The sequence below is a fragment of the Danio rerio genome, chromosome 11 (assembly GCF_049306965.1).
Source record: "Danio rerio strain Tuebingen ecotype United States chromosome 11, GRCz12tu, whole genome shotgun sequence".
In the NCBI taxonomy this organism is placed as follows: Eukaryota; Metazoa; Chordata; class Actinopteri; order Cypriniformes; family Danionidae; genus Danio; species Danio rerio.
In genome coordinates this window covers 2,292,944-2,319,624 of record NC_133186.1, presented here as the reverse complement: position 1 = coordinate 2,319,624, position 26,681 = coordinate 2,292,944, and the positions used below count along the sequence as shown (strand labels likewise).

At 38.7% G+C, this 26,681-nt stretch overlaps 1 protein-coding gene across 50 annotated transcripts in view; it reads left to right on the top strand.

Annotated features, from left to right (window-relative positions):
* Positions 1 to 26,681, top strand: part of znf740a (zinc finger protein 740a) — a 45,153-nt gene that overhangs the window by 15,323 nt on the left and 3,149 nt on the right. For 2 of the 50 annotated variants that reach the window (XM_005172780.6, XM_021479680.3), the window contains exons 7-16: positions 80 to 163; positions 3,472 to 3,555; positions 6,038 to 6,121; positions 6,456 to 6,539; positions 10,483 to 10,566; positions 13,020 to 13,103; positions 15,477 to 15,560; positions 16,927 to 17,010; positions 19,421 to 19,504; positions 24,739 to 24,857. In XM_005172780.6, coding sequence (XP_005172837.2) covers positions 80 to 163; positions 3,472 to 3,555; positions 6,038 to 6,121; positions 6,456 to 6,539; positions 10,483 to 10,566; positions 13,020 to 13,103; positions 15,477 to 15,560; positions 16,927 to 17,010; positions 19,421 to 19,504; positions 24,739 to 24,857 — 875 coding nt within the window. The remainder of the gene's footprint in view (positions 1 to 79; positions 164 to 3,471; positions 3,556 to 6,037; positions 6,122 to 6,455; positions 6,540 to 10,482; positions 10,567 to 13,019; positions 13,104 to 15,476; positions 15,561 to 16,926; positions 17,011 to 19,420; positions 19,505 to 24,738; positions 24,858 to 26,681) is intronic. The other 48 variants (XM_005172785.6, XM_005172784.6, XM_009305757.5 and 45 more) reach the window with 48 other exon arrangements.

Here is a 26,681-nt window from a genome sequence, read left to right as displayed (position 1 = left end):
GCACTTTTAGGTGTTTCAGGCTCTGCAAGGTTTTGATTCTGTGTAGACGATCATTGAATCTGCCGCTCTGTGCATTTAGGGGTGAAGCCGTATGCTTGTTCCATGTGTGACATGCGGTTTTTCCAACGTTACCACTTGGAGAGGCACAGCCTCACACACACTGGTATGTGCCATTACATTGGACATTTTTTCAAAGTGTTTACTTATACATTATTAACACTCTTTAACATGCAATGTCAGACTTACAAAAAAGAAACAATGGATTTATGTGTGAGACTTTTGTATATAAAGGCTTAGTTCATCCAAAAATGTAAAATCTGTTATTAGTTACTCAGCTTCATGTTGTTCCAATCTCAGAAGACCTTCGTTTATCTTCAGAACACAAATTAAGATAATCCTGGAGCTCTCTCTCATCCTCCATAGACAGCGAGGGTCCCGAGAAGTTCAGAAAAGGAACCAAAACTTTGTCAAAACAGTCCATGTTACTTCAATGGCTCAACTGTTATCATATGAAGCTCCAAAAAAACTTTGTTCTCCTGTATCTTCTCTCCTGTGCACATTTACTACAAGCAGTTTGCCATATTTCCATTAGAGTCCTTAGTAAACACCTGCTGTAAAAAAATAAATGAGTGAAGAGAGAACCCAGTCCAGGAGACTCGAAACAAGCAGAATTCCTTTATTGAGACGTGTTGGTTAATCTGCAGTCATACAGCGTCTTTAAGATGTCCATGTGTCTGCAAGAGCCTACTAGAGGTCCGCAGTCTGCAAGTTCTTTCACAAGTCTGTCACAAGTCTGAATTAAGACAAAGATTTCATGTCTATATTGTGTTCTTAGGAGGAGGGGATTTGGCTAAACAAAGCATGCAAATTAAGAGTTGTGGTCGGCAGGGTAAACTGCTTTTTCAGGCCTGATCTCATCATGTTCTGGAGACAGAAAACCGCCTGACCAGTTGATCGAAAAGAGAAAACAATAGACACAACCATGCTGTGAAACTGACAATTTGCAGTACTTTCGCTTAGCCTGTAGTCAGAAAGACAAATGGTTAATGTCCCTCCTAGCTGGGATGTTAATGAAACTATATAATTAAAACCAGAGAATATAACTTTTTAGTTATACGTAGATTATTGTTCATTTGGAATTAGATGATGGAAATTTACATTTCCACACACCCTAACCTGATCTAGGAGATAAGATGTTTACCTTTTTCTAAAATGAGGAAGTGCGCCTGTTTTCGCGATTGATCTCGCCTATACGCCTAACGGCAGAAAATGGTCAAACTACCTGCTCTACAAACAAATGTTTGCAAGACTATACAGACCAAGTAGAATAATATAATAAGAAAATATCAGTTTGCAACATCAAACAGCAAAACGAGCAGTTTTTAATGTCTAAAAATGAATGGAAGTTAATGAGACTGGAAGTGTCGAGCCAAAAAGATTCAAATGGCTGCGCCCGCTCGTCTGCAGAGAATAAGGTGAACAGGCAATCAGAGTCATTTTAATAGTTATTTTGGAACGCAAAGTGAAGTTTCACAAACTAATTTCAAGAGGAGCATGTGATATGATTGACCGCAGCTGGTCCCTCATCTACAATCACTAATTAGCCAATCAGAATAATCCAAACTCACCATAAGTAGCCAAGCTAAAATTACTCCCTTATCTTCCTTTTCTGGAAAAAAAACGTCTATCCACCCCTTATCCCCCTTTCTTTCTTTACCTCAGGGAGCTCTCTGGAACTACCTGATCTTGTATTCATTGACATGCTCTATCGACCAGGCAAAAGCCCTCGGCTCAATTATATCCGAGCTCAGGGTTCTCTCCTGAAATAGCATGCCAAACCTGCTATCATTTGTCAGACAATATCTAAGTGTGAAATCTTGAAGTGTTCTTGGAGCTTCGTTTGATTCCAGTTGAATCAGTCTCTACTTCCCTTCCTAATTTGCAATTGCTTCTCTGGTTCTACCGCTAACTGTATTGCAAAAAAAAAATTGCTAATGTTTTGCTGCTTACTCTTTACATACTTGAAACTTGCCTACAGCACTTATTCATTGTTGCTCTTTTAGTTGTGTAAATTGCTTCCTTGTCCTCATTTGTAAGTCGCTTTGGATAAAAGCGTCTGCTTAATGACTGAATGTAAATTAATCACTTCAGTTCTGGACTCGTCTTGGGAACCGTCTTGGGATGAAAGAGAGCTCCAGGATTTCATCTAAAACACCTTTATTTGTATTCTGAAAATGAATGAAGGTCTCTGTGAATTGGAAAAACATCCTACAGAGTGAGAAGTTAATATCAGAATTAACAAATTCTTTGAATACAAAAGTCGCACACACAAATCCATAGATTTCAGGAATATTTTCTTCTCATTTTAGAATGTTTATTTAATGGTAAAAATACTGTAAGTGGCCATTCACGTGCAGTATGCATATTCACATGCAAAAACACAAATCACAACCTCTGTCATGTTGCTGTCAAATAAAACATTGCCAACTCGCTACTGTAAACAGAAACTCATAATGCTTGCCCCGCCTCTGAGTTCTTCTGATTGGTCCACAGCTGACATTGGTTGACGATGCATGTAAACGTTGAAATTCTTTAAACATGATATTCTGTCTTAAAAATGCAGCGCTCATTGGAATGGCACTGCAAAAGACGCAAAACACAAGCCTAACTGCTGTGCACGTTATTACACATTAACACATTAGAATAAATAAAAGAGTTTTGCGTAGCTGCTCTCATGAGCCATTTCAGTGTAATAATGGGTGTTTAAACAGAGTTATAATTCATTAAACGTCTACACAGAATAAAATCTTTGTGTTGTTGATTTTTTTTTTTCAGACCCAAGTAAAATGGCAATCCAATACTCAGGAATACTTTTTTGTAGAGTTAGTCAGACAATGTTTGAGCCGTTTTAAAGTTGAACTAGCCTCAAATTAGATTCAATTCAATTTAAAGTCATGCTAAGAATACATTTTTAGTAGGTTTTTTTTTACACAAGATATTATTTTGAAAGTGTGTGAGTAACTTGTGCGTCTTTTTTAAAGTGAAAATTCACCCAAAAATAACCATTCTGACTTGTTTAAAACCCCTTATGCATTCCTTTCTTGTGTTAAACCCAAAATAAGTATTTTGGAAAATGTTGGACACTCTGTAACCATTGACTATTTACCATTTTTCATACTATGAAAGTCAATGATTACAGTTTTTCAGCTTTCATCAAAATATCTTGTATAAATATCTATTATTTAAATATGTAACACAACAAAGACACTCATAAAGATTGGACTCCACTTGAGGGAGAGTAAATATTGAGTAAATTTTCATTTTTAGGTGAACTATCCCTTGAATACAGTACAATGGCTTGCTAAGTGACCTACATCTCCACTTGCTGTGCTTCTTGAATAAGCTATAACATGATATTATGCTGAATTTTGAGTTTGTAGAGAGTGTATTGACCTTTTGCTCTGCATTTAGGGGTCAAACCGTACGCTTGCACCATGTGCGACATGAGATTTTTCCAAAGATACCACCTTCAGCGACACAGCCTCATTCATACGGGTACAAGTCCTCTCTTACCCACTGTGCTGCTGCTACTTCTGCATTGCTTTTATTTCTTTGACCGGCATTTGTCTGCAGTTCTGCAACTTTCTGCTTTTGCTGAGAATCCCTGCACATTTGTTGCTCTTCTTAGCATGCTAGATATCGTCTGCATGACATCTGCTTTGTCTTTGCGGCAATCACACGTCCCTGTTCATGCGTCATCTTTAATTTTCACCTCTACTTTTGAATGGAGCCCTGCTGACTTTTGTTCTGACAGCTGATCTCCATGAGCAGATGTACGTCAGTGAGCTCCGCTTCAGTATTGCACACTAAATAAGGCTGCCTATTTTATGTTGTGCCTTTTTTATCTCACTGATTTTGAGGCAAATGTTTGTTCAGTTTGACCCAGACAATCCTTGTTCATGGGGATATTTAGTCTTGGAAGTAATTTTACAGTAAGAAATGCTTCAAGTCTGTCAGTCTTAAGCCCTGATGTGCTGTTTCTTTTACTTAAGGGTAAAAACGGTTAGAAATATGGCCTTTCATGATATTTATTTTTTTGTTGTACAATATATTGCACCCAAATACATATTACAAAAACAATATTATTGTGATTTTTAAGACTACTTTGTCACTTCTTATATAATGCCAGAATGACAATATAATAGCACACATATTGCAATGTGATAATTTGCAATAGACACATCGCAGGATATGCAACGTTAAGTTTTTCTAATTTATCATTTGCATTTGTTTATTCGGAATTGTATAACAATTTTAAAAGCATTCTGTCATAGGAAATTGTACCACTTGTGACTAACAATGATTCATTTCATATATTTTTAAAATATTTTTATCATTCAATTACTGTACTTGAATACTGTTAGAATCTGGAAATGATAAAACACTCTGAACATTTCTGTTGGTGATTTAGTTCACTCAAAAATATTTGTTAAATTATATTTATTTCCAGAGATCTTCAGAACACAAATAGAGTTTTTTAGATGAAATCCTGGAGCTCTCATCCTCTATAGGCAGCAAGAGTCCTGAGGCACTCAAAGTCCAGAAAAACGTTGTCAAAAAAGTGCATGTGTCTTCAGTGGTTCAACTAATCATACAAAGCTTCAAGAGTACTTTTTTGTACCTTTTGTTCACCTGTGTCATCTTTGCGTCAGTTTAAGGGGCATGTTAGACCAGTAGACCTCAACATTTTTATCACCACAGACTGGTCCAATTTTACCACAGACCAGGGGGGTGGAGTTGGAATGGTGGTTCATAGGTTGCTAGGCAACCATTTTCACAGAAGATGACAAGCTGACAAAACATTGCTTTAGCTCTGATACAAGTTTGGTAGATAATTACTTCTACCAAAATGTGTTTATTCCATACAAAGTATGAAGCTGATGAGTCAGTTTTTGATATGTGACTCACGTTGCACTCGCGACATTCATTCAACTAGGTTTGTCTGGAAGGTACGAGCGTGTCACATCACTTGCACGCGCAACCTGCACACCTCCATTGGAAATAACAAACTTGCGCGAAAAAAAGGCCTAAAACCGCCGTCATTTGCGATGTCCAGCAGTTGATCTTCTTGCGCAGACATGCTGGATTCATCTGAATTGTTGACAAATAGGTTGCGGATCTATTCCTTGGCGGTTCGCATGTCCTTTACTGGACCTTTTCCGCTTGGCAAGGAAACTTTCCAAAGACGTCTGTTTCTTACTCATTTTGCAACTTGTGGGTTTAATTGGGACTGCAAGTGACTGAGATGTAAGCTAGAGAATACAATCATTTTTCAAAATGAAAGATTGTTCAGACTCAAATAAAAAATTAAATGGAAATAATTAATGTTTTCTTCTTCTTCGCCTGGTACCAATTGATCCACAGACTGGTCTCGGTCCACAGCCCGGTGGTTGAGGACCACTTTGTTAGACATAGTAGTAAGAAATATTGCCATTACAGTCAGCAGTGTAATATGCAAGCATCATAATGCCTGAAGTAAACATGCACCCCAACCTGATGTGGAATATATAATTAAACAAAGTCATCAATAGATTGTTTTGGTGCACAAAAGTGTTCTTGAAGCTTCATATGAACCTCTGAAGTTACATAGATTGTTTTGACAATATCTTGGTTTCTTTTCTGGACTTTGAGTGTCTCTTGTTGCCTATGGAGGATGAGGGAGCTCTCTGATTTCATTTGAAATGTCTTGAGGAGATTGGAACTAAATAAGCGTAATTAATACCAAAATTGTAATTTTGGGTGCACTCTAACTAAGAATGAGCATTAATATAATGGGTTTGCATTATTAGCAGGAAGATTGTAAGCTGGCACCACATTAAGCTGCGCATTCATCTTTTTGTGCTTTTTATGTGCTTGCAAGCATCTTTTGCTCTCTGTTCTTGTGACGCATGCAGTTTCAGCAACATTCAGCCTCTATGTTGACGTAAATGTGTTGCATATATATAAATCTTAAGTATATTCTGCTCTGGTCATTCAGGGGTGAAGCCGTATGCTTGCTCCATGTGTGACAGGCGTTTTTTCCAACGTTACCACCTCCAGAGACACAGCCTCACTCATACGGGTACGAGCCGTCTCTTTTTACTCTTTGTATTCACCTGACTACACCAATGCACAGCTTGGCACTGTTGCCATCTTATTTGTGTTTGTCAGTATTCTCAGACAAGCCTTTGGGCCTGTTGCCTTTGCAATGAAGACAGTTGTATTTTTTTGGACTCGGTACTCAGTATTTCTAAAAAGTTTTCATAGCCAAAATTTTCATAGCCAAAATGCATATATGATTTTATTAATCAAGTTCTGGCTTCAACAAACTCGAGTTTGGTAATAGTTACAGACCATGCATTGGGGTGTTGGACATACTGAAATCCAAACTTAACACTACGATGCTCTGTGTTTAGGGGTGAAGCCGTATGCTTGTTCCATATGCGACATGAGGTTTTTTCAGCGTTACCATCTGCAGAGACACAGCCTCACCCACACGGGTATGAGATGAGGGATCAATGCACTTTAAACATGTATTAAACACTTTAGTTCTCAGCCTTCACTGCAGGCACAGTCTTCATGGTTCTCCATGGCCATTTTGGCTATTTAATGCCATGGATTAAACATTCATTGTCCTCAATTTAATTGCTCCCTTAAATTATTACTTTGTTTATTTAGAGATTAAGCCATTTGCTTGCACAATATGCCACATTGACTTTTTCCCCCCATCGGCCCCATCATTTCATAATTTCCCCAAATTCTGGCCCATTCTCAGGGAACTATGCTATATTTTCAACAAAGCATTCATTACTTTTTTTCTAATTGAATCCTTTTTTTGCATTGAGAGACCATTTTGGGGTGCAGATCTCCACAGTGTTCATGTTAGTGGTCAGCCAGTGTATTTTCCTCATGCCTGACCCACATGGGTTGTCAGCGTCAATGCTTCCTATTCACTTTGAATGGGTGACTTTGATCATTGTCAAGCTGAATTGTGGATCCGTCGGTGCCGCGTCAGTGGCGTTGCTCACTGCAGAAGTTGGGAATTTTAAAACTTTTCAAGTGCCATGCATCAGCCAATCAGATTGCTTAATGCAAATATAGTTTAAAAGTGGTAAACAGGATGAATTTAAAATGGGAGAAAACTATTATTGCGGTGGGCAATCACCCTGTCCTTTATGAGCAATCTTTTTATATTTATATACTTCAGGCTTGTGCAAAGTCGGGCCTGTGTCCTGCAATGTTTAGTTCCAACCCCAATCAGATACACCTGTGCTGGCTAATCAAGCTCTTACTAGGCTTTCTAAAAACATCCCTTCAGGTGTGTTGAGGCAAGTTGAAGCTAAAATCTGCAGGACGCCGGCTCCAGGACCGACTTTGGACACCCTTGATATACTTGAATTTATAATAGACCTTGAAGGAGGTGGCAGAGGCGGTTGGTGGTTTTGATGTGTATCGGACCCTTAAATGACAACCATACATATGATATACCACAAAGAATAGCGCTCCATCAGCCAGTAAAATGCATAATAAAAATATTAGGTTAAATTTCTTATAGGAAATATTTACTTTTCAGTGGTTGTGATTTGATGACGAGCACATTACCGGCAATTGTTGATGCTGACACCCGTGTGATTGTACCGTTATCAGCTGGGTTTTGTTGGTCTGTCAGTCACCGTTGACTAGTGTGTTTGGTGTTTTCCACATGCCGCTTCTTGTCGGGAAATGAAGCACTCAGTCAAGTTTTCTATATTTTGTACATTGGATTCCACTTTAATGAAAACATACTAAACAGACTCGGAAAACGGCATGTTTTACTAAAGATTTTAGACCTAGGGTGCCGCCATCTTGGAATATCGCTGAGGGTTGGTTCTGCTCACTCAGCTGAACAGATACAGGGGATGTACTGAACAAGGAGACTGTAAAGCCTAATTCAACCCAATGTGTGAAGTTGTGGATGTGGAGCTGAAGCAAATACAAGCATCAGATGTGTAATGTCTATATAAAATATATATTTATTCTATTTTTATTTTTTTTTACTTTTTAGTTACTGATAATTTGATGCGCTTTGATTCACTCTCTGTATTACGCTGCCTGACTGATTTATGTGTTTGTATACATCCATGTACGCCTGTATCCAACGCGAGGCGACAACACAGTTGGGTTTCATAGGTGCTGGTTGTTAGGCGTCGGCTTGGTGTGTCTCCACTCCAACTACACCAATTATTAACTCCACCAGTATTTTTAGATTTGAAGACCCTCAGAATATCTTCTGCTAGGAATACATGACCATATTAAATATCAAAAATAAAGAACCAACCCCTGCTTTAAACAAACAAAGAAGCAGTTTGTTTTACATTTTCATGTGTTCATGTTTTATCGCCACTTTAATGCAGATGGGTTTCATCAAATCAACATTAAACATTTTTTCAAAGTAGGGCATTTTCAGGGTATGTAGAAACAAATGCACAGACACACCGATATATGGAAGCATCGTCTCGTAGTCGACGAGAGGTTTGCAGAACGTCTATTTACTCTTCAAACAATGTCTACTTTGACCCTTAAACACTGTAGCTGAAACTGAAGAGTTTGGTTTGTGTTGGAGACAATCTGAGAAGATGCTGTTTTCTGAGCTGTGGAACCAAATCCGCTTTCCATGGACTTTCAACCAATGAGAACTTATTTCATTATTACCGCCTGTATATTGATATATAACTTGTTATTTACATGTCATTTTAATAGCAATAACGGTCTTTTTATGAGCTGTGGAAAATTGTACATATAGGTGCCCCTTGCACGCCTATAGCATCGTGAGGATTAAATGAGAGATTATACAGTACCTCTCGCACTTAAAGTGTGTAGATTCAGTGGCAAACGCTGTTACCTGCAAACCCCGTCCCACAGACTTTACAGTGAGTGGCTTTAGTTATATTCATAGCGGACTTGGAAGCCACTGGAAGTCTTTTATCCACTCTTGGAAAAGTGTAAATAGTGGATTAACATTCAGCACATGATCTGTAATAAGATGTGCCATTATTAGTAACTGTAGGTGGATTCTAAAATAAAATCTGTCAGTGTTATTGTTATTCTCTCATGTTGAGCGCTTCACATTTTCGCGGTTGTAGCTCCTGTCGTCTGAAGGCAGAAGGCATAGACTGAGTGATTGACAGCTGATATTAACCAATCCATTCGCGTTCAGTTGGGCCAATAAGAAGAGCACAAAGGCGGGGCAACCATTGCAGGCCTTTTTTACTTCAGAAAGTTCACAAAACTGTTTTAATCTGTTCCTGCTTAGCGTTTTTAGGTGCAAAGATTCATTCTGCATAAATGTCTCCTTAATCCGCACACACGGTGAGGATTTTGCCGTGAAAACAGTGAAAATTTATGCACTAGTACAAATGCTTCCAAATATATTTTAAGGTCGCATAGATAAATCTTGGGTGCATGTGCGACCTAAACGGTCGAGCCCTAGCATCTTTACTTGTTATTATTTCCTCATAATAATAATAATAAAATAAGAAAGTTATCATCAATCACAATTCAAATTATGGTGAACTCCAAACGAATTCTCGTCTCCTCCACCAGCTGTGGGGAAAAAGCCATTATAACGACACAGATCACTGCCTATTCATGCAGAGTCCCGCGGAAAAAAAGTGATTGACAGGTGTTTGATTTGTGTGTAAATTTATTTATTTATGGTTTGGTTATGGGTAAAGCAAAGACCATGTGGGTCAGGTAGTGAAAATGGTAGACTACAATTAATTAATTCAGTATGAATTATTTGATATTTAACAACCAGCCCCACTCCCACCTATGATGAAGATGGCATCGTCCATCGCGATGTTTCACATTAGACATTGTACGATGCCAGATTGGTCGACATCGCCCAACACTAGTTCCAAATAAAATTTAAACTGTCACAATGTTGCGGTTTCTTCTTGGTGCGGTTTGCTTTCGCAAAGCAATATTTCCAAAAGGACCAAAATGCATTTGTCTTTGGTCAGAGTGCATCTGTTTATGTTCCAATATTCAGCTCAGGTCAATTACTCATCAGAATAGATTGACAGCATCTCTGTGGGCTTAGTTTGGCTTTCTTTGTAGCTACACTGCTTGTTGATCAATTACCCAGAGGTCATTTTCAAGTTGTCTGAGATTGGCGATCCTGGACTGATGTTAGTTTTGCTCTGGATCCGAGAGCTATTGCTGTGTTCACACATGCTTGAGCAAACCGAGCAAAGGATATGATACTGTTACCACTTTTATGGATCAGCAGTTGCTCTGTTTTTATTTTTGTAACGGCATCATTTCCTGAGAATGGGCCTACTATAGTGAACCATAAACGCTGTTTGCAAATTTAAGAGATAAGACTTGAAAGAGGATTTTTTCATTTGTTTGATTGAAGCTGAAATGCTCAGATGCGTTCTAATACTAGTGCTCTGCATTTAGGGGTGAAGCCGTTTGCTTGCACAATGTGTGATATGAGGTTTTTCCAACGCTACCATCTCCAGAGACACAGCATCACCCATACGGGTATGTGTCGTCTCTTTGTACCCTTCACACACTTATTCAGCTCATCAGCATGTAGAAGAATTAGTCATAAAGTTAACCCTTAAATTTCATTCATTATGTTGAATTTTAAATGTTAAAGGGGACCTATTATGCAAAAATCACATTTATAAGAGGTTTAAGCATCATTGTATGACAACAGTGTATGAATATATCCAGCCTCTAATGGTAAAAAATAATTCATTATATTTTTCATAACCCCACTTGATTAAGTGCAGAAACCCTTTGATTGATATTCTCCTTTTGTACGTGTCATCAGAGGGGGAAAGCCCCGCCCATGAATGTCAATCTCTCCCTCGTTAGCATAGACCAGTGTTTCCCAGCTCTGTTCCTGGAGGCACACCAACAGTGCACTTGTCTCCTTTATCTGACTCATTCATGTCAGCTTTTGGAGTCTCTTCTATTGTTCTGAGGGGTTGATTCATGTGTGTTTGATTAGGGAGTGGTTGCAAATGTGTTCTGTTGCTGTGCCTTCAGGAACAGTGTTGGGAAACACAGCCGTTAAGAGCTTTCACTTTCTGAAAAGGTGTTTTTAACACGGTTAATGTTGTCCTGTTTTGAATCTGTCAGTGATGCGCATATATTTGTAGCTCCACCCTCTCTTACTTTTTTGTGTGCATGTTTATGTACCATAGCTAGGCTCGGCTCAGTCAGAAGCCATCATCCAGGTATAGTTGATGAATTCACAGAGCTGTGTGCACCTCTGAAAGGCTCAAGTAGACTCAGGGTGCTTTCACATCTGTAGTTCGCTTCATTTGGTCCGGACCAAGGGCAATAAATGATACATTTTTGTATTTTCTGCCGTCTTTCGGTCGTTTCCACACCACACTGCTGGCTTTGGTCCGAACCAGTTGAAACGAACCAAAATGCAGTCATCTGACAAAATCAGAATTCACATGCAGGAAAATGTCAATGAACTCTTACAAGTAAACAAACCGGCAGATACAAAATGTCGTTTTTACTCTGCCGGGACGACCACGCTGACTGACTGTATCTGCTTTAGACAAACTATACATTTCGAGAATAAAGCGTGGCTGGAAAACAGTGTTTTAATGCATCGCTCGTCACTTCAGGTGGAGCCGTGAATTAATTTAGCTAAACTGTGACATGCTCATCTTGCGGAAATATTACCAACATCAGGTAATGTTTTCCCCCTCTCTCTCTCTCTCTCTGTTGGTAAAGCACTGTCAACAAATATTTTTCCTCCATATCCCATAATGCACAGCGCATCGGCCTACGGCAGCTGGATTAGTCCAAAAGGCGCAGTACTATTTGCGGTTGGAACTGTTTTAGTACAGATCATATTCTCACCACAAACCGCTGCAGGGTTCGTTTGAAAGCATACCGAGACCACCTCTTCAAGCTGGTCTCGGTACGCTTATTTGGTCCGCTTTTGGTGCGCACTCGAGTACAATTGCTGTATTCACACCTGCCCAAACCAACCGCACCAAGAGGGAAAACGAACTCTAGTGCGATTCAATCGAACTAAATAAGGCAGGTGTGAAAGCACCCTCAGACATGGCGCTGAATGAATCTGCGTTGTTTTTTAGCCCTAAAGCACAGCTACTTTCTCAATAAAATCCATGTTAGCTATTTAGCAATAAAACTTCAGTCACTGGGCAAACAGAAGCCCTGCCAATGATGCAAATCCACATCTATTGTAAAATGGCAAAGAGTTTTGTTTTTTTTCATCCGCCGTGCGAACTTTCCACTAAAACTACACTCTTCCAGCAGTTCCTTGCATCCAATATCTCGATTGTCACAGGGGCATGCAGGAAATGTTCCTAATTGAAAATGAAAGTGCCAGACTGCAGTTAAAGTCCGCAAATTAATAATTTGGCAAATAATTTAATTACTGATGTCCATGTAAACACAGTCACTGTCTTTCTCCCATGTCTGTGTTTGTTTTGCCTCAGCAAACTTAAACTTCCATTTTTATGCAAACCCTTCCCCCTTTCCCTCCTCTGACACTCCCACCTAGACAGAGCTGGACACACCCACTTTCCTGACTTTTTTCAAAATAGAGGCGTGGACATCATTGGACAACAGTAGTTCGCTGTGTCAAGACAAATAATTTCTTAAGGGGGCTAATAATATTGACCTTAACAGTTTTTACTTTTTTCCCATTCAAACTAATAGAAATGAGACATTCTTGAGAAGAAAAATATACTAAAAACTCAACGACGTCTTGAATAGCCTGAAGATGATTTTTTTATGGATAATAAACGACTTTAATGCGCTCTTTTGGAGAATAATTTTCATGATTGGACTCTTTGTGAAGCTCTTTTAATATTACTCATGCAGTAGTTGTGCTAGCATGACAAAAATGGACAATGTAAGATTAGGTATTTGGATATTTGGTTCTCATGTGTTGTTGAGACTCTGCGCATGGTTAATATTCTGCTCTGGTTATTCAGGGGTGAAGCCGTATGCTTGCTCGATGTGTGACATGCGTTTTTTCCACCGTTACCATCTGCAGAGACACAGCCTCACTCATACGGGTATGTGTCTTTCTGTCTTCCCCCCCTATTAGATCATATCTGAGCTCTCCTGCCTTTGAGCAAACTAGAAGTATGTAGTTAGAGCTGATGCTGACACTTTCAAAATGCATCTCTAGTCCGTCTTGAATCGATTATGAGCTCAGTTTACTAGATGGCATTCGAATCTAGTTTTTAACAGCTGACGGCGCTCTAGGCTATTTTTTTACCAGAAGACAGTGCTGTAGGCTGCTTTTTAACAGCAGATGGCGCTCTAGCCTAGTGTTTAACAGAAGACTGTGCTCTAGAATAGTGTTTTACAGCAGATGGTGCTCTAGCCTAGTGTTTAACAGCAGATGGCGCTCTAGGCTAGTGTTTAACAGCAGACTGTGCTCTAGAATAGTGTTTACCAGCAGATGGTGCTCTGGCCTAGTGTTTAACAGCAGACTGTGCTCTAGAATAGTGTTTTACAGCAGATGGCGCTCTAGGCTAGTGTTTAACAGCAGATGGCGCTCTAGGCTAGTGTTTAACAGCAGACTGTGCTCTAGAATAGTGTTTTACAGCAGATGGCGCTCTAGGCTAGTGTTTAACAGCAGATGGCGCTCTAGGCTAGTGTTTAACAGCAGACTGTGCTCTAGAATAGTGTTTTACAGCAGATGGCGCTCTAGAATAGTGTTTACCAGCAGATGGTGCTCTGGCCTAGTGTCTAACAGCAGACTGTGCTCTAGAATAGTGTTTTACAGCAGATGGCGCTCTAGGCTAGTGTTTAACAGCAGATGGCGCTCTAGGCTAAGGTTTACCAGAAAGTGGCATTCTAGGCTAGTTTTTACCAGAAGGGAGCATTCTAGGCTATTTTTTTTTTTTTTTAACAGCAGATTTTATTCTAGGCCAGTGTTTACCAGAAGGCGGTGTTTTAGGCAATTTTTTTTTTTACAGCAGACGGCTCTCTAGGCTATTTTTTAACTACAGGTGGCGCTCTAGGCTAGATTTTAAAAGCAGACTGCGCTCTAGACTAGTTTTTAATAGCAGACAGCTCTCTAGGCTAGTTTTTACCAGAAGGAAGTGCTCTAGGCTAGTTTTTTTTTTTTTTTTTTACAGCAGACTTTGGTCTAGGCTAGGTTTTAACTCCAGAAGGCACTCTAGTCTCGATTTTAACAACAGATGGTGCTCTAGGGTAGTTTTTTTTACAGCAAATGGCGTTCTAGGCTACTGTGCTTTAGGCTTTAGATTTTAAAAGCAGACTGCGCTCTAGACTAGTTTTTAATAGCAGACAGCGCTCTAGGCTAGTGTTTAACAGCAGACAGTGCTCTAGGCTAGTTTTTACTGCAGAAGGCACTCTAGGCTAGTTTTTACAGCAGATGGCGTTCTAGGCTAGTGTGCTCTAGACTAGTTTTTAACAGCAGATGGCGCTCTAGGCTAATTTTTAACGACAGACAGCACTCTAGGCTAGTTTTTAACAGCAGATGGCGTTCTAGGCTAATTTTTAACGACAGACAGCGATCTAGGCTAGTTTTTAACAGCAGATGGCGCTCTAGGTTAGTTTTTACTGCAGAAGGCACTCTAGGATAGTTTTTACAGCAGATGGCGTTCTAGGCTAGTGTGCTCTAGGCTAGTTTTTAACAGCAGATGGCGATCTAGGCTAATTTTTAACGACAGACAGCACTCTAGGCTAGTTTTTAACAGCAGATGGCGTTCTAGGCTAATTTTTAACGACAGACAGCGATCTAGGCTAGTTTTTAACAGCAGATGGCGCTCTAGGTTAGTTTTTAACAGCAGATAGTGCTCTAGGCTAGATTTTTACAGCAGATGGCGTTCTAGGCTAGTGTGCTCTAGGCTAGTTTTTAACAGCAGCTGGCGCTCTAGGCTAATTTTTAACGACAGACAGCGCTCTAGGCTAGTTTTTAACAGCAGATGGTGCTCTAGGCTAGATTTTTACAGCAGATGGCGTTCTAGGCTTGTGTGCTCTAGGCTAGTTTTTAACAGCAGATAGCGCTCGGCAATTTATTACTAGCTGTTAAACTGAGTTCAGATTTGATTCAAGAGACGGCAGCGGTTCATTTTGAATATCCCAGAATCGATTTCCTAAATGATTTTGCACCACAGCTCTATTTGTAGTAAAATGATTAAATGGACAGATCCATTAAAAATTAAATATATATATATATTACTGCTGTTCAGTTTCTGAGTAAATTATTTCCGCAATTTATTTTTAGTTTGCTCCTTTTTGAGTGTTTTATGTCTAGTAGATGATCATGTTGCTCACACTTGACTGATTAGGCTGTAGTGAGTGGAAGCAGATTTTGTGTTTGTTTCAGTTTGGATTCTTTTGTTTTAGTGCGTTTGGTTTCAGTTAGCAGGTGTCGGTAAGGTTAATACACTGCTACTTTGTGCATTCAGGGGTGAAGCCTTATGCTTGCACCATGTGTGACATGCGCTTTTTCCAGCGTTACCACCTGCAGAGACACAGCCTCACCCATACGGGTAGGTCAAACCTCTGCTTGTGTATTATTATTATTATTATTATTATTATTATTAGTTGAGTTGCCTCTCAAAGCTCTCTGTATGTTATGTCAAGAGACGCAATCTGTAAAAACTACAACAAACTCGAGTTTGTGTTTTTTTTTTCTTGTGCTTAATATTAATTTATTAAATATATAAATGGAAAACATCCATGCCGGCAGTAGTGGCACCTCTATTTTGAATCTATGAATCATTCGTAAAGTAAGGATTACCCTTATCTTGATTGGTTCTTTATCTCATCATCGAAGACCATTATGAGCAGGCATCATTTATAAAGATTGTGGCACGCACAATTTAATGTGAAATGTAAAATGAATATTTTACAATCTTAGTTAATCTGCTTTGAGATGGAGTTGACATTTATTGTTTTTGGTTGTCAGAGATGCACTTAAAGGTGCACTAAGTGAATTTAGCCAAATGATGTTGATATTTAAAAGCACAACAACAACAGTCCTGACATAATGGAAATGCATGCTTCAGCCGAAACTTTCACAAAATGTACCCAGAGCGACACATTTTGATTTTACAAAAATGTAGACAGCGCCCTCTAGTGGATTTGCTATCTGAATCATGCAATAAAGCATACACAGAGCAACATATTTTAGGTTTCGTTGGAAGATTTCGATGACAAATCCACTAGAGGGCGCTGTCTACATTTTTGCAAAACTCAAAATATGTTCCTCTGGGTACATTTTATTCTACGTTTCAGATACTCATCTTTCTTGTACATGTTCAGGAGAAGGCAGAGCTTGTCACACAGATCAGCTAGCAAACCACTGAGCTAAACCCTTGCTTGAATACAACCAGTAGTGTTTTCAGAATCAGGTGTAAGAGAAACAGTGCACTGCGACCACACAGCTTTACCTTGATTTTGCATTGCTTTTATCTCAAACCTCTGTAGCACAACGACAACACCGTATATCTCCTTACCTCCGTACACATCCTTTATTTATCAATATGTAGTGTGAAAAGGAACAAAAGTTTTTGTCCTCATACTGCCCCTAGTGTTCATTTCACCTAGAAACTGCAGTCAAACACACCTTTCATTGTGATTTCACACTAATGTAGGCTGAAGCACACATTTCTATCGAGCTTATGTCGAGAACAAACACACTCATAACCTGAACAGGCTCCGCCTTGTTCCTAATTCACCTATTATTACTAGACACACCCCTTACTGATGATTGGCGGCAAGTGTGTTCATCCAACACTATGGTCAGAAAGGCTTTTCAAATATTCCTTAATGCACCTTTAACATAAGCAGTGTTTTTTGTAACCAAAATTACTATATTAAAAGAAACGCATGCATGAACTTTTGGTCATTCAGGGGTGAAGCCGTACGCTTGCTCGATGTGTGACATGAGGTTTTTTCAGCGTTACCACCTGCAGAGACACAGCCTCACTCATACGGGTATGTGTCGACTCAAGCACACATCTTTCTAGACTTCGTGCTAGTTTTGTGCATGCTAAATCAAATCATTTCTATTTGCGTAAACTGTAAAAGCTTAAGATGGTTATTACGTTAGTATTACAAGTGTAAAATCAAAAACAGACATATTTAACCTCTTAAGGCCCAAGGTGTTTTTTTACAAGCATTTTTTATTTCTCTTTGCTATTTGGGCTTATTGGAACCTAATTAGAATAAAAACCTAAGCATCATCTTTTGATATGTCGTACTTTTAGAGAAAAATGCTGTCCATATATGTGGACTCGTGGTCCAAATTTACATTAAACCCTTTTTCCTGAATGTTTTGTAATGCATATATAACATTTTTGAACATGTTTTGACTATCAGAGAGTAAAAACAATGTTTTCCCCACCCATTTTGGACAGTTAAAAATAGTGTTTGGGACATTTCATATGCTGCAAAACAGTTGCATGATGACACTGTGTGTCTGTAACAAAATATAAAACATTCAAAGTATTTTAAACAGCCACTTCAGAGCTAAAATGTGCTGTCCACATATGTGGCCGCTAAGCACTAGGAGGTTAATTAATGATTAGCACGCTATGAATGTCCTAATTTAGATGTGCAGTCTATCTGCAATCAAATCCATCATTATTCCCATTGCAGCCTGTCGTTTTGTTTCCAACATTAGGGGTGTAACGGTACACACAAATTAAGTCACAGTCTGTGGATCAATCTTTAATCAAATGTCAATAGAAATACGATATACAACTTTAATGCTGTAATCTATATAAAGAGACTTCATAGTACTGGCACTTTACTATATTGTTAAAGGCTACAATAGATGAATATCAGTTGCAAATAATTCAAATTGATTTCAAATATAAGTCAGCTTCAAGATTCAGCTTATATATATATATATATATATATATATATATATATATATATATATATATATATATATATATATATATATATATATATATATAAACAGATTTAAGCATGCATTAAGTCATTAGGATATTGCTAACAGTAGAACATTAGTAATCGAGTGCAGATATTTATTCTCTAGAGTTCATTTTTCCAGATAATAATTGACTTGTGGACACTGAACGACTTGTTTGAGGTAAATGTAAAGTTAAATCACATAATAATAATAATAATATTAATTCCTTACATTTATATAGCGCTTTTCTGGACACTCAAAGCGCTTTACACATTGGGGGGAATCTCTTCCAGCTGATTGGTGGAGAGGAGAGAGAGTGATGAAGCCAATCAGGATATGGGGAGGGTTAGGAGGCCATGATGGACAGAGGCCAGTGGGTGGATTTGGCCAGGGTGCCAGGGTTAAACCCCTACTCTTTTTCGAAGGACATCCTGAGATTTTTAATGACCACAGAGAGTCAGGACCTCGGTTTAACGTCTCAATTGAAAACAGTTATCAAACAAAACGTTGAAAACAAAACGTCACTATACTGCTGTTTATAAATTATTTTACTGTGGCCGATGTTAACATTTTTATGGCTGGGAGATTAGTTAAAATAAAAACGTTGAAAACACAGCACGGTTGTGTAATCAGTAGTAAATCTCCTCTATAGGCCAGAGGGCGCTCTTGTGCTGAATCTCCAAACACCCATGAAGAAGAAACCAGGAAATCCCCAAAGCGTTTCATTATAAACAGAAGATTTAGCAGCTTATATTGATTTGCCATCGCTAATAATCACATGACAACACAATCATCCCATGGAAGGATTTATTTCAAACACTCAGCTGAAGTTATGAAGTGAGTTTGACGCAAAAATACGTTATTAAATAGGGTAATTTCACCTGCAGAATGACTAAAACTGTCAGAAAAGACTTAAATCGCCCTCTACTAGTTTGTGCTATAACTTGTAGTAAAGTAGGAATGATATTTTCCACTCACTGCATTTCTTTTTCAAGTTTAATAACAAAAGTTACAGCATTTAAGATTTTGAGTCTTTAAAATCTAGCTAAACACAAAGCTGCTTGATGTGTAACTACTAGTGAACTTGGGTTTTAATAATCAATTATTAAAATGAATCTATATTAAACCAGGAGTATCAAATTAAGCTATGCACATGCAGTGGTTAAAATGACACACATGACAACACATGCGTACCAAGCCAAAAGACCCATGCCGAATAAGTGTACCATTACACCCCTACTAAACTAAGGAAAACATTTGCTTTAACCCTAAAAAACGAAAAAATATCATGTCAGTATTCATATTTTAAACCGCTCTCACAATATTTGCTTTTGTAATATGGCAAGTGTAAACCATAATGAGTAAAAAATGCAGAATTGAATATACTTATTGTTAAAGCATTTAAAAAATGTTTGCTGCTTTGGATGTTTTGTAAAGACATTCACTAAAAATTGACTCTACATTTAGGGGTGAAGCCGTATGCTTGTTCCATGTGCGACATGAGGTTTTTCCAACGTTACCACTTGGAAAGACACAGCCTCACTCACACTGGTATGTGTCCTTTCACTGCACTCTGATTCTTGGATTGGGGCTGGAGTTTGTATATATTTTGTGGATCGGAAACAAACACAATGATGTAGCTTTTTTAATAACTATTTTTTGCATTAGTTATTTCCCTTTTGTTTGATAACATCAAGTTTTGCATTATCTAGGTCTCATTTCTCTGTGGAGGTGTTTGATTTCTGTGCATATTGCATTTGTTTGCTGTCATTTATGTGTTGCATACTGATATAGCAGTGTCTTTTTAAGCATTTATACTTTAAAGTAAGTACGCACAACCTCAGTCTCAAACCAGGTTAGCTGAAACCAAAACCTCAGTGTGCCATTTTAAAGCCCGTTCACACCAAGGATGATAGCTGTAATGATAAAGATGTAGTGGAGAGTTTACACCAGTGGTTCACAACTTTTTTCCTGCAAACTCCTATTTCAACATTCAGTTTTCCTAATGACCCCTTTCAAAAAAAAAAGATGAAGATTTAAAGGGCCATGACACCCCCCACTTTCGATTAAAGTCTACTTCAGAGTTTTTTCAAAAGATGCATGATTAATGGGCGTGGAGCTCCGCGAGCATCGGGTAGGAGTGTGCGTGGCCAGCAGGGGAGAACGTGAGCGAACGAAGCTAGCTCACAAAATGAGACAAACCGTGAGGAGACGCATGAGTTTATAGTTTACAAAGTTAAAATGCAAAGAAATGAACTGTGATTTAGTGCCCTGCTACATTTGTTATTCGTAATTTCATATACACATAACCACAATTTATATCATTATAAAGATAAAAGTGTTCACGTAAACCCTATAAATGAGGACTTCTCCCTCAATCCCTGTATCTAGCAGACTCAGTGCAGCAGGTCTCCTGACCTGTCTATTTTAACCATTAGTCCTGCTGGTAATCTGGAGGATTTAGGCAAACACAACAGCACAGCGATGTGTCTGAATGTAAACGAACTCCTGATAAAAGACAGTGTCCGCCATTTTCTAATTCTCGTGCTGCTCTCCCGACAAAAATGCTAGCAGCACACACAGCTTTGCTGTATCGGCCCTGACAAGATCGCAGGGGAAAACATGCAACAAACCCCATAAATCATGGAAACAAACGCATATGAGCCTTCATGAACAGCTTAATACTGTGTGCCCGTGACGTGTCTCACAGCTAGGGCTTGACTCTGGCAGGTCTGGCAGGTCTCATGAATAATTAAGCAGCCGGCTCTTCTCATAGGATAAGAAAACTCCGCTATGAATAATAATGAGAAACTGACGCGTCATCATTGCACTTGCAGTACTGCACTACGTCGCCGATTTTGATCCACCCCAAAAATCATTTTTAACCAGGAAGCTGAAATTAGCTGACAAAAGCTCAAAATTATCCAGTTTCCCCCACAATTACAGCTGACAGGTGCTAACATTGTCTTAACTGATGCTCAACACAAACAAATCTGTAAAAAAAAAAAAAAAGTTCTCCAGGGTGTCCTGAACCTTTAAATAATAATTTTTACAACGATGGCCAAATTTAAATGAATAAAAACGTTTGTTGAGCACGTTAAAAACGTTGTCTTGTAGTGCAAATGTTATCTACTAAGACTTATTGTTCAAATAATGTGTTTATCTTAAGTTGTTTCATTTAATAATTGTAATAGTGCATATAACAGGGTGTCCGCTGGGTCTTAAATTTCAAAAAGGTCTTAAAAAGTCTTAGATTCACTGAAATATTGTCTTGTTTTAAATCATTTTTAAAAGGTCTTATTTTTCCAATTGTTTATGTAAGGCTACCTAATCGATCCAACACATTGCCACAGCCATATCACTCTGCAGCCCCGGTCACTCACTAATGCCGTACTCACACTAGGTACAGTTGCCTCAAACCGGGCCAAAGCACGCTTGTCCCCTCTCCCGTCTCCCCCGACGGCCCGCACTCACACCACAAACGGGCTTCGGCACGCTTACGTCATCGCTGCTGGGCTGTTCAGTGAGAAGCGCTTTCTCACTCAGCAGCACAGTGGAGATTTCTCTAGTTATATCGTTTCAGTCGTTTGATATGCAGTCAAATATTTCGCCAAACAGTCCTTAGGGATGCGGTGACACGCAGTCAGATATTTCGCCGAACAGATCCGCCACTTTTGGCGCTCATAAACAATCATAAAGCTCTCGTGCTGCAAGAATGAGGAGGTCTGCTGAAGGTGCAGCTGTCGTGCAGTGAGGAGTTTGCGTCTTTAATAAACGACGGCAGTTTGCGATCACTGAACAGTAAGAATGATTAATAAATCCATATGAAACAGCCCCTTAAAAGTCACGTCTCGCTTTCAGTTTCGGGCTTTGGCGCGTTTTGCACTCACACACAAGTGTACCGCGCCAAAACCCAAGTGAACCGCGCTCAGGCACACCTCTTCCAACCGGGCCAGGGCCGGCCAAGTGAACCGTGCTTGAGCCTGATTCAGTGCACTCACACTTCTCAAACGATCCGGGAAACGGGCCTGGGCACGGTACGGATGGCATAGTGTGAGTAGACCCTAAGCAGCTAAGCAGGGCTGAGCCTGGTCAGTCCAGGTGGGAGACCACATGGGAAAGCTAGATTGGTGTTAGTGAGGCCGGCAGGGGGCGCTCAACCTGCGGTCTGTGTGAGTCCTAATGCCCCAGTATAGTGAAGGGGACGCCATACTGTCAGAGATGTTAAACTGAAGTCCTGACTCTCTGTGGTCATTAAAAATCCTATGGTTCTTCTGGTAGAGAGCAGGGGTGTAACCCCGGTGTCCTGGCCAAATTTTCTTTCTCGGCCCTCACCCATCATGCACTCCCAATCATCCCCATCCACCGACTTGACTCTATCACTGTCTCTTCACTCCACCAATAGCTGGTGTTTGGTGAAGCACTGGCGCCGTTGTGCTGTGGCTGCCATCGCATCATCCAATTGTATGCTGCACTGTGATGCTGGTGTGAAGAGACCCCCCTCATGATTGTGAAGTGCTTTGGGTGTATGGCCACACACAATAAATGCGCTATATAAATACACACATTACATTACACATCCAATCACCTGTAGGGATAGTTTACAGTTAGACCCAAAGAATGAGCAGTCTGGTAGATGAAGAAGAGCCGGAGTCAGAGATGTAAATAAATAAATCAAGTTTACTGAAGATAGTTTGCAGTTTCATCAGCAAAAGCCAGCTTTAACACTCGCAATGAGTTCCTAGGCCGCTCTGCTTACAATCACCAATCAATAACAATTATACTCTCAAATAACGTCATTAACCGCGTCACACATACAGGTGTCCTAATCTGATTGGTTGAAACACAGATAGACTAGGAACATTTCCACGTGGGGTTTTTATGCGTATATTCTGAACAATATCTTCAGCATAAACGTCAGACATTCCTTAGACTGATTAGAGCTGACTCCAGACCTGTGAAACGGATCAACAATCAAATAGAACACACACACTTAAAGTATAATCTGTTTCTTATCCAAGGCTGAGTGTACTCTCAGCCGTCTTTATCGAAACTGGTTAAAAACTGGTATAATCTACATTCAGGCAGTTATATTCTTACTACACAAGTCTATCTTGAATAAAAAGTAGAATCACTTTAAAAGATTTAACCGTAAAACTATAGCAAAATCACTTTAGACATTTTAGACAGTATTAACTCATCGAAATCAATAGAAACAGTTGCTTCCAGTCCTCTGCCCTCAGTTCCACTCAAGGTCTCCATGACCTCTGACCTAGTTTGCCTGCTCCTGAAAATAGGTATAAAGAGACAGGCCAATGCACTGAACATTCTTATATTAAGCAACGTGTTAACTTATTCATTAATTAAAATCAATTCACAGTTAAATACTGAGAAACAGGATGATGAAAAGGATAAACGTTGGTCCATGATGAGACGGACTGGAAAGCAGAAATCCGAATCCTTCACACCATTTTAGCTAAAGTTTTAGCAAATTTCTATTTATAGCTATTATTATAGCAGTCTGTTCTGCATACATTGTTTGTTAAGGTTTTTTTTTGTTATGTTGGAAAAAATAATACGTATAGAACTAGAGTCTGCTTGTTCTGACACATTATTTAAAATGTGTGGAGAAATAATCATTAAATAGAATACAATAAGAAATAATTTATTAGAATTTAGTTTTTTGATGCGGCAAGTGTATCTGTTATACACAAGTCTGCAGCCTTAAGCCCTATTGAAGTCTGAAATTTCATTCTTGATGGTCTTAGAAAGATCTTAAGTCTTACATTTGACTTGGTGAAATCCTGATTTAAGCTTAGTCTAACATTGGCTTTAAACTGATCCAGTCTGTGATCTGAACACACTGCAGACATCCTGAATGAAAATGTAAATGCACTTTCGGACAGTAGGTGGCGTTTATGGAAAGGCATTATTGCCTTATTCATCAGGGGTCACCACAGCGGAATGAACCGCCAACTATTCAGGCATATGTTTTACTCAGTGGATACCCTTCCAGCTGCAACCATGTTCTGGGAAACACCCATACACTCTCACATTCATACAAACACTCGTACACTACGGCCAATTTAGTTAATCAGTTTCCTTATAGCGCATGTGTTTGTACTGTGGGGGAAACCGGAGCACCCGGAGGAAACTCACACCAACACGGGGAGAACATGCAAACTCCACACGGAAAAGCCAACTAGCCTGGACTCGAACCAGAGACCTTCTTGCTATGAGGCCAAAGTGCTAACCACTGAGCCACCGTGTCTCCCTATTAATTAAATTAATTTTCAGTAATTTGTTTAATCCTTAAATTGTTATCTGTTTCATTTGTACAAGCAATCTGAAACTAGAGAGACCCCTCATGAATCGGGTTGGGAACCACTGGTTTACAGCATATCTATTATGGTAATATCACAGAGAGGAATAATATCATTTGAATTAATTCTGAACGTTTAGCTAATCAGAATTAATCCTGCTTTAACGAGCTTGAGCGTTTAAAGGGACAGAAGGCAGAACTACTGAACGTTATATTGCATTGATGTGGATGTTAATATACAGTAGTTATTCTTACAGTTTTCATTCTTGGTGAGAACAGGTCTTCACTAATAAGCAGTGTTTCACTCTAATTTGAATATACTCTACAAACTCGAGTTTGTATGAAGTCATACTTATTGCTAAGCTTGAATATACTCTGTATTTAAGGTTTTTATTGTGTGTTGTGGCATGCTGTAGGACTGACGGTGTACTTTGCTTTAATAACCAGTGTGTTCCTCTGACAGGAGAGAAGCCGTTTGCGTGTGACATGTGTGACATGCGCTTCATTCAGAGGTATCATCTGGAGCGACACAAGCGTGTTCACAGCGGAGAAAAGCCTTACCAGTGTGAGCGCTGCCAACAGGTGAGAGCATGCTGGGTTTTCTGGATTATTAGGCTTTTTTCCACACAAACATGAAAAAAATCCCAGACTGATATTTTTCTGATCTTATAAGTCTGTGGTTGGTAGTTTTGGCAAATATATACAGATGTTTCAATATAATGTGAACAGACTTTCTCTGTGCATTTGATTCGAGTTTTTAACTGCAGATGTCTCCTCTCTAATGATGGAGTTGCTCAGTGTCAGGTGACTGAAACCGAAACTTTCTGAAAACTCCAGTCATGGTAAAGGTTTTCTGAAACTTCGGTTGCAGTGTGATCGTGTGTCCACTTTTTACTTCTTTCTGATTGGCCAACGTGGCTGGGTTCACACCAATCATGGAAGACGCAATTTCAGAAAACTTTCGCACACTTTGTCATTTTCACCGCAGGATAGTAATCTACCTTTGATCTCACGTTTGCATTGACTTGTAGGCAATTTACTTGCGCAAATGCTACGCCGTTTGGTATGAACTCAGCACAAAAAGGTTTTATCGCCACCTATTGGTTTGGCACCCTTAACATGAATCACAGTACGTTTTTGGTTTTCATGTGGAGGGAGTTTTTATTTTTATTTTATTATTTTTTTTTTAATGGAGGTGAAACTCTTTCTTTATTTATATAAAAAAAACTCCTAATACATATATAAACTCTTAATTATAAAAATACCTTTGTACGTGTGACCTAGTACCTTTGCCCTGTCCCAAATCTTACCTTATATCCTGTCATTCACTATTCCCTTTATTAGTCTACTAATATATGTGTGTGTTTGTGTATATATATATATATATATATATATATATATATATATATATATATATATATATATATATATATATTAGTTTTATATATAATTAAATTGAAATAAAATTATATATTTGTTATTATTTGTATTTATTTTTTCTTCTATTCTATTACTTTCTAATATCAGCATTTAATTAATTTATTTAAAAAAAAAAAAAAAAAATATATATATATATATATATATATATATATATATATATATATATATATATATATATATATATAAATTTTTAAACATACACCGACTCACAGAGAACCACAGGTCAACAGGGAGAGGCTTCTGATTTAAACTGGACTGACTAAATATCTACTATTAAATATCTACTATTCATAAATATACAGCCACATGTTAAATATAGTAAAACACCCTAAATCTGTTGATACGCGTTGATCTGATGGGGTGATGGTGGTTGAGTTCCCAAATCCTAAAATTATAGTTGTTAATAACTTTGACATGGTGTCTTTGTTATTGCATCTTTTCTACAATATGTTTATATTGTGTATATACTTTTCTCTCTCGATCTCCTTTATTATATGTATATTTGATATTTTTGGTATTTATGTTTCGAAGTGTTCAGTGTAGAACCAGAAGTCTTTTATTTTGAATTAATTACCATTACGGATATAAACAGACACAGAAAGATCGCACATGATCACGGCGTCCCAGCTGTGCGGTCTGCTACGGACTAAAGGTTTAGCTTCTGGTTTGATTGGAGAACAAGCTACTGACACTTCGTTTAATGTTTGTTTGTTTGTTTGTATTGAGTTTGTATATTGAGTTTAAGTGATGTCTGTTTGTTTGTATATGGTTTTCATATTTGCTTAAATTTGGTTTCATTTTCTCTTTGTATACAAGCTCTTACGGTGTTTGCCGTACGGTGCAAGGTGTACAGTGTTTGGCCTATGGTATAAGGTGTTTGATTTTGACGACAGCGTCAGTGAAGTGAATGCTGCACTGAAATAAATCATGGGAAAACACCAGTGAAAGAGTCAATCCTTTATTGAA